We start from the raw sequence: 11,960 nt of genomic DNA, 5'->3' as shown, positions 1-11,960 counted from the left end.
GCATGTCGTAGCTGATGGTGGAATACCCCGTCATGCAGAGCCAATTAAGCCCTGAAGCTCTCGCCGCGTCGTTAAACCACTCGGCAGTCGGTTTAAACAGACTGAAAATCTTCCGGGCATGGTTCACCATTTTCAACGGCTCTCTCTCCTGTTACAAAAAACAAATAAAAAAGTATGTTAAATAGACCGGTTAAGAAAATATTGAATAAACGTCTAAATTATAAACGGTTAAATAATGTAGTCGGGCAAATTATAAAAATACCTCTCCCTCCCAGATACGCCGAGCGACGTGATCGCGGTAGGTAAGCAGCACTGAAGTGTCACTGGGCCCTCCCGGGAAGTCCTCCTCCTGCTCATCCTCCTCCCCGAGTGGAGGGTCAACATCCGGTACCTCCTCCGCCTCGTGGTATGGCACTGCCACCTCCTCCTCCTCCTCTTGCTGGCGGGAAGAAGATACCCGAGCCAGACGACTCCTCGATCCAGATGTAGAGGTACCCTCGTCCATCTCCACGGGAACTCGCACACATCGTCCCCGGCCCTGCCCCCGTCCCTGTGTCGACGCCAGCTGCGCCGCCGCCCGCTCGCGTCTAGCCGACGCAGTCTGGGTTTCTTTACCCTGTCTGATGCGTGCTAGGTTGTCTGACATGTTCCTGAAAACAATTGAAATCGATTAATATGTGAGACAACATAAAGAACTAAAAAAAATTGCACTTCTGATACAATTCGGAAGTTCATTTCCGAAACTGGGAATGGAGGTGTTTTCGGAAATGAACTTCCGAAACACCCCTGCGCAGAAGTTTTCTGCAACTTCCATGGCAGACCCCAAAATCCTAAATCAAAACTACTTTTATGCCTACTAAACAACCTAATATCAGTACCAACCTATCTTAATGTGATTTTTTCAATTTCTAAACACCCTAATAGAGTAATGAATAATGGATCTAAAAATTGAAAAAAATTGATAAACTTACCAATTAGTGTTTGAGATTATTTAGGTTGAGATTGGAAGAAGACTTTGGCAATCTCTTTGACTTCACACTTGCTTGTTGCAGAAATTTTGAAAGAGGATGAGTTTGGAAGAAGATTAGGGTAAATGAAAGGGGGAGGGGGGCTGTTTTGCTTAATCTGAAAACGTGCAGTATTTCGGAAATGAACTTCCAAAATGCTGTTTTCGGAAATGAACTTCCGAAATAAGACAATTTTTTCAAAAAAAAAAGGCGCTTTCGGAGATGCATCTCCGAAAACACTTTTTTCTTGCATTTCGGAAATGCATTTCCAAAGTCAGAGGTAGTTTGGATTTTTCACCAGAGGTGACCTAGAAGGTTGGGAGGTGGCCAAAGAATTTTCCAAATTTAAACACTCAATTGAAGTTTAAAGATTTTTTATTTTAAAAAAATAAAGATTTTTAGAAATGTTTTTAAAACAAGTGTTTGTAAACTGTTTTAAACAACACAATTCAATTTTGTCTAAAGATTTTTAGAAATATTTTTAAAGCAAGTGTTTGTAAAATGTTTTAAAACAACACAATTCAAACCTTTTTTTTTAAATCACGTTTAAGGTGTGGGTGACTGAAATGAGTTTGAATATTTAGATACCGAGAGTATCAAAGTTGTTACTTAATGCATAAAAAATTTGAGTCATTTTCAAAACTACAAATTTAAAGATGATGAAATACCGCCCAAAGTAACAACCATATCATAACCATCAAAAAAAAAAAGAAAAACCATATCATAACAAGACCCTACTCCTACTTATTAACAGCAATATTGTTGAATGCACTTAATCAATATTTTATCGGTTCTACACGTAACACACCGCCCAAAGTAATTACTATATAAACATAGTTTTCTTAATTCACATGTAATATCTAAAATGTAAAAATAGATCCATAATAATAATAATAATAATAATAATAATAATATTAAGGCACTATTAAATCACAATTAACAAGGCAACTTAATTGAATCAATAGGCACTATTAAGTTACAACTCACAATATCATAGATTCATAGGCCTCGAATTAATTTTCATCATAGGCAATAATACAAGGAGGTAACAAAATAGGCTTTAGAAACAAATAAATACACAAACAGCTAACAGAATAGGCCTCACAATATCATAGATTCATAGGCCTCAGATAATAATGAAGCAGACCAAACAGAAATCATAATAGGCCTCTGTTAACAATGAAGCAGACCAAACAGAAATCATCATAAGCCTCAGTTAACAATGAAGCAGACCAAACAAAAATCATCATAGTAATCTTTTTGTACCATGGATAAATCTCCATAAGAAACTCATTAAATATAACACATTCCATAACAGAAAAAGGAAATTCATGACCTAGAATCATATGTGCTGTAATTTCTCTAACCCTAGCATGATTATATGTCCAGGTTTCCAAACTTGGAGTACTATCACCTATGTTTAACCTATAGTGTGCAACCTCTTTGTTATTATTACCTTTCAATCTCAACTTTCTCTGAATACAAGATTCTAAATGTTTCTTACGATTAGATGTACTTTTCCACTTTGTATCATATATGTGTAAAGCTTACCACACCATTTGCACTTTCGCTTCTTAATGTCATCAGGAACTTCAACAAGCACCATTTCAGTATGAACAACAAACTTTTTGGGACGAGGAGCTTTACCAAAAGCATTTCTCTAACTCTGAGAACTCTGATCTTTGTCAACTTGAGGGGTTGACCCATCAGTGTTGGTAGTATTTTAAGTGGGGGTATTTTGAGTGAAAGTATTATCAATGGGGGTACTTTGAGTAGTGGTATCAGTTGGAACTGGAAGCTCTAAATCAATCATCTCACCAATATCTAAGTTACCTCCGTCTGTTGTCTTCTATTCCCTAATGTCACCAAGCAACATATCAATATCAAGTAGATCCATGGTTAGAGTTGGAGGAGTCAATGAGGAATCTTGAAAAGACATGGAACAAAACACAATCAATCAAACAATAATGTAATATGAAATTAGAACAAAACTCAGCTACACAAGCTCTCAGAATTTATTAACAGATGACAGACAATTATTCAAAACCCTAGTCGATCCTTTATTTATGACCAAAACTCAGCAACAACAAACCCTAACCCTTTATTATTACTAATCAAACGTGAAATACAAATCTCAGGTCAAAATTGTAACATAAACAAACTTTATTATTTATGTCAAAAAGTAAGAAAATAGTTTAGGTCAAAAAAATTGTATCGGTAAATGGGAATAAAAGATTCATCAAATGATTCAACTCAAGCATGCATACATGGTAAAGATAAAGCTAACTATAACAAAAATAAAAAATAAAAAATTTGAATACATTACAAGTTTATGGAAGCCTCTAAAACAGATATACTCAACAAGCACTCAACAACAATCACGAACGAAGAAGAAGAACACGTACATTACACTAAAGTGATTAGGTTGAACGTCATCATCGGGCATATAGAGGGAAAGAGGAGGTCGTCGGAGGAAGGAGAGAGACATGAGGAGCGTAACTGAAGGAGTGGGCGAGTGGGAAAAGTGAAAAAATTCTGAAAATAAATTTTATATTAACAACCTCGAGTACTCATTGGATAAATGATCTGGTTCTTCATTTGGGAAACAGATTAAATTTTTATCCATGACCGGACCATGCTGATTTTCAGTCGGTCAAATGGGCCAGGTTTACCGGTCCGGTTCTCGGTCCCTTAGTCCCAAAAATAGCCCTACTTCCAAGGTTCAAATAACAATATGACTTTGTTAGGGGTGCCTTATTCATATATTTCGGCATGTCAAAGTATCTGTGAAGAAAGATACGCATGTGAATTTTTTCAGTGACACACAAGATGAGAGATTGACACTTAGGCTAGTAGATGTTCAGGTGTACGAATGTGTATGGGAAAAACATGCATGTGTAGAGTTCATTGAGATTTTTCCACTTATGGGAGAGAAAACTTTCAAAGTTTCTTCAATTAAAATGGTCATGCATGAAAAAACATGTTCCGACAATCAATATATTTTCATACTTCGACTTTTTTTAACAGCAACAACAACAATAAATTATTTACTAAGAATGCAAATGCTTGCATACATATCAATATTTAAGACAGTATAATTTTTAAAAGGATTAATTTTATAAGAATAACAATGCAAATTTTTGTTTGTCTGTCTCCTATTTTTATATAACTTTTATTATATATACTCAATATAAAAAACAAATTTATCTAATTTTAAAATAAACTTGTTTAATCATTAAATAAATGAAAAATAAAAAATAAAATTCTGAAATTACCTAGAAGCATGCCAGTTTCCATTAATGCAATACTAGTAAAAGAACAAATAAAAATTAAAATTGATTACTCCAACATAAAATTTGACCACCAAATCAAACTGTATTTTTTTTTCTTGCGGTTTTGATAATTTTTTAAGTTAAAATCGTTCAAACTGCACAACAAATATCCCTAATCACAATCCCTCAATTTTATTATTTAAAAAAATTAAATAAAAAACAACCATTTATAACAAATTAACGGTTTTGATTTACTTTGTAAAATTTACTTTCAGTATATTTCAATTAAAGTCAAAAATAAATTTATCAAATTTTAAAAGGGTTAATCATTAAAATCGACTTGTTTAATCATTAAAAAAATAAAAAATAAAAAATAAAAAATAAAAGAATTAAATTCATAATGAAATTAGCTAGAAGCATGCCAGTTTCCATTAATGCAATACTAGTAAGAGAAATGCTAGCAACACTCTCTTTTGAACACTCTCTCAAACACTTTCTCTCTTATTGGTTGAAATATGTGTGGGTCCTACTACTTTATGTGAGACCTATTTTTGAAGTGAGGGGCCCACACATGTATCAACCAATAAGAAAGTGAGTGCTTGAGAGAGTGTTCAAAAGAGAGTGTTGCTAGCACTCCTCATACTAGTAAACAACAAATAAAAATTGATTACTCCAACATTTATTTGACCACCAAACACAGAGAAATAAAAATGTTTTTTTTTTCTAAAAAAAAAGTAGTAGCAAACTCGTGAATGTGATGTGAGCTTCTTCTTCACATTAACACAATCTCTCTCCCATCACGCCACGCTTCATTCGTTGCAGAACCGACAAGCATCCCAATCAAACAAACCAAATTCCGCATCTCATTACAACACACTCCAAAGGTTTCTTCTTTTCATTCATTCATTCCCTGATCCAATTTCGTTTTCCATTCATTTTCATCTCACTGGGTTTTCCTAATTATTATCCTTGTTTCAATTATTCAATGCTGATTCTTTGTAATTAACGAATTTTCCTAGTTAATGCGCTATTAAGACAAGTGTTCTCTTATTTCACTTTATTACTCCGAATTTATTGCATTCTATTGATTACTTCTATCTTATTATTCGATGTAACAGGTTTCGTTGATCTCGGTCGTTGATCCATCATTTCGGGAACTACTATGTGATTTTCATCACTGAAAATTACTATGATTTATGCTTGAATTTTTTATATTTGATATTGGATGTTTTTCTATGGTTGATTGAATGTCATGAGTTTTGATACTTCTCCCAGAATGTCTTACCATCCAAGGCCACTTTCTTGGATTGTTGTTTTAGTAGGAGCACTCGCGATTTTCTTGATTTATGCTTCGTTTGTTCTTGTTTCGTCCCCAATTGGTGCTCATGTTCATGGGTATTTTTACGGGATAGGTAGTTCGGAGAAGTTAGACGTGTCCGTAAATGATGCTTCTGTTGATAAACAAATTGATGCTAGTTCGAACTCGCGAGTAGATGATAGTAAGTCTAGTTTTGTGAAACTTCCGGAGAAAGAGGATGTGAATGAAACATCTGGCAATAGTTTAGATGCGGCCAATACTAGATTGCCTGCTCAAACAAATTCGCAAGCTGGTTCGGCTTCAAGTGTGACTATTCCGGTAGAAGTAGGTACCGATGCTTCCAATTTGACAGGTAGTGTTAGATCTGAGGAACCCGTTTCCACGGTTTCAATCAATCAGTCCAGTGCTGTATTTACGACATCAAATGAGGCTTCTGTGACTTCTGAAAACTCCACATCAACAGCTGTTCCAGAATCAGTTGAGAAGCCTGATAAAGCATCTGATGCTGGTTCAGTTAATTCAGGTTACAGTTGCAATTTTTTCACCTGCACTAGCTTGTTTTAAATGCATCCTTGTGTTTGGTATTTACCGTTTTTGTTTTATGTAATCAAGAATAGCATAAAATTCTATGCTTTTCTTTACTTCACTCTCTTTTGGAAACCCATTGTGTGACATAAAATAGTCTCATTTTAACTCATTACTTGTTTGGATTGGAACCTAGAAAAACTGAAGTGATTGGAAGATAGGAAAATCAAGAGGATCAAAGTGTATTATTCAAAACATTACTGGAATTGGCAAAGAAAATTAGATAATTCAGCCCCCAAATTTTCTCTTCACAAAGGATATTTTTATCTAACTTAAAATTTTGATCAACTTAAAACACCCTTTTAGCTATTTGTCTTGTTAATATTGTAGTAGCAAAAACCACCGAGGGAGAGATTCATTTAGTGATTTAGTCTTTAACACATGCATACATATGTACTGCTTCTGCTTCATACTTTTAAAGGATTTGGGTTGAAAGAGAAAGAAATATATTACAGTTGACAATAATATAGAAAAAGTGATGTTGTCCATATATATTTCTTAGTACAGGAATGAGGGCTTGGAATGAGATTCCATGCATCCACCACTTTAGCTTGATTTTAGTACAATTGTCAAGTAACCTCTCTTTTACTCTGGTCTATGTTTAATTCTCAATTGGATTAATTAAGTGGTTTGTGAAAATTATTAGAACTTCTTTTGCATGTTAATGTCAGCATAAATCTGATATGTTGAGTTGGAATGCATGTTACGATGCCTCAGATCACTAAGTATTGTCTATATCATTGTATTATGGAGAAAATTGTCAATGATATTACTGTACTGGTTTGTAGTTAAGCTATCATCCATTAGAACTTCATTTTTTTCCACACAAGGTGATTAAATCATGCAAGCTCACGGTCAAGTGTGTCAGATGCAAAATTTGACTCTTGCTCGTGCTAGCCCCAGAGATTTGTCATTTAGTTCCATCCACAATTTTTTACCTTTTTTGTTGTTACATTATATAGTTCTATTTTGGGTGGATATTCGTGTCATTCACTACTTCTCTCTCTTATTGTCATGTCATTCACTACTATCCAAGCCCGTTTAACTGTCCATTCTCATTTGACCCTCCCAGAGACCTTTTTCCCACAAACAACCACGCCAGTGTGACCGATGCCCACCAGATACACCCTACTTATAAACATATGCTCATGCCATATATTGTCCGATGTGAGAGTCTTAACACTCCTTATTCAAACTTTCGTTGTCTTAGATTCATAGGATTCAATGACATTTTAGTGACTTGGATGTATCCTTTCAAATTGAAGTCATTTTATATGGCCTGTTTTATAGATTTTGAAGAAAACAAAGAAGGCCAAAACTCTTGCAATGGTGCAGTTTGTATCTACAGTTATAACTTGTTATGTTTAATACATTTGTGGCTTTCCTTTTAGTGTGCTGTTCATGGTTGCTTCAAAGGAGTTTCCGTGAAAATGACTGTCTTCTCTGTGTGAAAAAATTTATAATTCTCTTGTTCCAAATTTGCATCTATCCAGGTCAATAAATAAAACATTTTCAACCTTCGCCAGTTTATGTTCCTTTTCCCGCTGACTTGAATACCCTGTGACCACTTATTATTGTGGTTTTCTGGGTTGGGCGAGTAAACTAAATTGTTGAACATGTTAATCAACTTTAACTTCTCCATAAACTTAGGGACTAATTTGTTTAGGGAAAATGAAAGGAAGATCTACTGGAATTTTGGTGTGTCTGTTTGTTAAGTTTCTAAGTATAGGTGATTTTTTTTTTTCAAAAAGGATCAAAACATTACTTTTGTTCTTGTCTTCTGGGATAGATTGTACCATTGAGTTTGGCGATCTATAATCAACATGACAAGAGGAGTATTGACATGATGATGTTTATTAATTGGAATTACACGGTATGAGTTTTTTTAATTGGATTTCCATTCTGTTGTGCAGGCTGTGATCTGTACCATGGGAATTGGGTACATGATCCACTGGGACCACTATACACAAACAATACATGCCCTGTATTGACACAGATGCAAAATTGCCAGGGCAATGGGAGGCCTGACAAGGATTATGAGAATTGGCGATGGAAACCCTCTCAGTGTGACATCCCACGATTTGATCCTCGGAAATTTTTGGAGCTCATGAGAGGAAAGACCTTGGCTTTCATTGGAGATTCAGTAGCTCGAAACCAGATGGAGTCAATGCTGTGTATTCTGTGGCAGGTTATTTCTTTGATTCCTTATTGAACTATTTTTGCATTGGAAATTAAATGATTTCAAGATTACAGAAATATTAACGGTATTACTATCGTCATTGTTGCTGCCTATCATTTGTGATAATGAGTTCTCTAGAAATAAAGCCGGAATTTAGGTATGTTGACTTTGAATGATACTAGGTACGATATATGAGATTGTCATATCTGAACCATATACAGTTCAATTTGTTTGGCAATAAATTATTATATTAATGATTTCGTGGAAGAAAGACTTCAACGTGATAATGCTATCAAGCTGTTTAGGTTTTATGGTAGTCTGGTTTGGCTTCATCTGAATAAATTGATTAACTCTTGTTATTATGGATGCTTATTTTATTAAAATATGGTACTTTCAGGTAGAGGTACCGAAGAATCGGGGAAATCGTAATATGCAACGATATTATTTTAGGTCCGCATCTGTAATGATAGTCAGGATATGGTCCTCATGGCTCGTCAAAGTAACATCCGAAACATTTAATTATGCTCCAGCTGGTGTGGATAAGCTCCATCTTGATGCCCCTGATGTGAAGTTAATGGAACATATCCCAAACTTTGACGTGGTCGTCCTTTCTTCCGGTCATTGGTTTGCTAAGAAGTCTGTGTATATCTTGAACAATGAGATAGTGGGAGGACAGTTGTGGTGGCCAGACAAATCTAAGCAAATGAAGGTCAACAATATTCAAGCATTTGGTATATCTGTCGAAACAATTCTTACCGCTCTTGCTACACATCCAACTTACAAAGGTCTAACAATTGTGAGGTCCTATTCGCCTGATCATTATGAGGGTGGAGCCTGGAACACCGGTGGATCATGCACTGGGAAGGTTAAGCCTATTCCACTCGGTGAACTAGTAGAGAACGGGTTCACGAACACGATGTACAGGCAACAGGTTACAGGTTTTAACAATGCTGGGAAAAAGGGTACTACAAATACATCAAAGATGAAATTAATGGACATAACTCAAATGTTTCAATACCGACATGATGGTCATCCCGGGCCTTACAGGAGCCCCGACCCAAATAAGATCACAAAACGTGGCCCAGACGGAAGGCCCCCACCACAGGATTGCTTGCATTGGTGCATGCCAGGTCCTGTTGATACCTGGAATGAACTGGTATTGGAAATCATCAAAAGAGAATACGAAGGTTGAAGTGCCTCATGCGGTATTATGCGCACCTCTCACAAGATATGCTTAAATAGCGCAAACATCCCTTTACCGCCCCGCATTCGCTTGGAGGTTGCAATTGCAGACACCTCTGATTCTGTTCAAATGACACCCTCTCTATTTTATTTTACATAATAGATAGGAGGTGTTTGTAGTTAAGGGAAGTTGAATTGTCTTTTACTATATAGCATGTTGTGCTTCTGGATTCATGAGGTTGACTTGTGTAGACTTTAGAGAGAGGTAAAAATAGGGACGGCTTGTATCTTTTTTTTCACAGAATAATAATTAATATATGTTATAGAGAGAGAAATTATTTATTTTGAAGGATCAGGATGGTAAGCTGCTAGTTTATCAAATGTGTTCATTAGCAAGTTCAGGTATTAAAACATTACTATCTTACTTTGTGTTGTTTTAGGAAAAAAAAAATATTTGTTTCAAAATGAATGATATTTTCATTTTTAAATATAAAATGATTGTTATTTTTTTAATTGTGTCATTTAATTATTACTCAGTACATTATTTCTAACACATTAATAATTTTAATTTAATAAAAGTGCAATGTTTTATTGATAATATTATTGTATTTTTTAATCTATATGCAAAAACATTAAATATCATCTACTTAATATAAATCCAAGGTTGTCATGATGACAACCTTGAATACAATCCTAACCCTAATGTTGACATGTCACCTTCATAGTAATCAAATGCTGACATGTCATCTTCATAGTAACTATGGACAAAAAACTCTAATATGTTAATTATCAATTTCAATTATAAATTAAAAACAAAACAAAACTCATTCCTAATCCAATTCACTTATAATTAAAAATAAAAAATAAAACTCTTCATTCTTTTTATTTTAATTCAAAAAATAAAAATTATTTAATAAAATCCATTTTATAATCACTTTAATTATGACTAATATACTACAATTATGATAATATAAAAGTAAAAAACAAAAAAAATATTAATAATTACTACCCAACCAAAATTTAAAGAAATCAAGTAAGAATAAAACTATTCAAAACTTTATTCATATTTTTATATAAATTGTTAATTAGTGACTACATCATACATATAAATTGTTAATTAGTGACTACATCATATATTTAATTTTATATAACTCAAAATTAAATGATGAAATATAATTTTAAAAAAATTCATTTATATAAATAAGAACAATAATTTTTAAAATTTAAATTAACAAATTTATTTTTAATTTAATATTTATCAAAATTGAATTTGTCTCAATTTTATTCTGGGGCTAAATTATATATTTAATTTTATTTAATTCAAATTTTAATCATGGTATTCAATAAAATATATTTTTTATTTTTATAAGTTAGTATGATAATTTTTAAAGTTCAAATTACTAATTTTTAAAAAATTTTAAACTGTTTTTGAAAATTAGTTAATCAAATAATTTTTTGATATATCATAAGAAATATTAGAAAATATTAATAAATATCTTTTAATATTATTACTATTATCGTTATTATTATTTTTCTATTTATATCCCAATTCCAATTATAAATTGAAATATTAAGCCTTATAAAAATATTTACATTCATACTTCAATTATTAATGATATCTAATAAATTATAATAACAATTATGAAGATATTATTACTTAAAACTCGGTTACATTTTATAATTGTTATAATAAAATTTAATATTAATTGATGCATTCACTGTTTAATTTCAAAATATAAATTTATATTAAAAAAATTATCATTATATTTTAATTATATTCCTATATTTTAACCTTTTTTCTTAATATTCCTATATTCTAATAGTAATAATATATTTTGGTATAAATTATTATATATATATATATATATATATATATATATATATATATATATATATATATATATATATATATATATATATATATATATATATATATATATATATATATATATATATATATGGGGACGACTCAAGTGAGAACACTTGGTTATTATGAGAAATGAGAACAATGAATCACGACCATTAAATTTGATTTTAATGGACTGGATTGGTTTCTCTTTCTAAGATCCTTAATATATATATATATATCTTTTCTATTTCATAACCACCCACAACTTTTTAATTTTTAGTTTTTTTCATCTCTTTAACTATTCATTAAAGGTGCCATAAATTACTATTTTAATGCAATATTTTATTTCTGTTTTTTTCGGTTACTATTTTTTATTAATGGGTAAAATATCCAACGTGATATTTCTTCTTCCAACTTCTACGATAATTTCACATTTTGTGCATCCTTCTCCTTCTACAGCGGTTACAAAATAGTTTATCTTCCATAGGCAAAAAAACGGTTCCTACAACCGTTACTTATCACATATCCCATAAATAACCGTAAATCTAATAACTTCATTTGCAGATCT

General features: G+C 32.5%; 1 protein-coding gene across 1 annotated transcript; it reads left to right on the top strand.

The window, feature by feature from the left end:
• Nucleotides 1-5,004: 5,004 nt before the first annotated feature.
• On the top strand, nt 5,005-9,892 carry LOC131636419 (protein trichome birefringence-like 18). The gene is made up of 4 exons (XM_058907030.1): nt 5,005-5,163; nt 5,398-6,120; nt 8,096-8,370; nt 8,759-9,892. The coding sequence occupies exons 2-4, from the start codon at nt 5,532-5,534 to the stop codon at nt 9,551-9,553; spliced, it is 1,659 nt and encodes a 552-aa protein (XP_058763013.1). The 5' UTR covers nt 5,005-5,163; nt 5,398-5,531; the 3' UTR covers nt 9,554-9,892.
• The last annotated feature ends 2,068 nt before the right edge of the window (nt 9,893-11,960 follow it).

Source organism: Vicia villosa, unplaced genomic scaffold (genome assembly GCF_029867415.1).
Source record: "Vicia villosa cultivar HV-30 ecotype Madison, WI unplaced genomic scaffold, Vvil1.0 ctg.001719F_1_1, whole genome shotgun sequence".
In the NCBI taxonomy this organism is placed as follows: Eukaryota; Viridiplantae; Streptophyta; class Magnoliopsida; order Fabales; family Fabaceae; genus Vicia; species Vicia villosa.
This window is presented reverse-complemented; position numbering and strand designations above follow the sequence as displayed.

Excerpts from the sequence above, each read along its gene's own strand:
- LOC131636419 (XM_058907030.1), top strand. The coding sequence starts at position 5,532 with ATGAGTTTTGATACTTCTCCCAGAATGTCTTACCATCCAAGGCCACTT. Across the intron at positions 6,121-8,095 it reads TGCTGGTTCAGTTAATTCAG|GCTGTGATCTGTACCATGGG; the intron begins GTTACAGTTGCA and ends TCTGTTGTGCAG. Across the intron at positions 8,371-8,758 it reads TGCTGTGTATTCTGTGGCAG|GTAGAGGTACCGAAGAATCG; the intron begins GTTATTTCTTTG and ends TGGTACTTTCAG.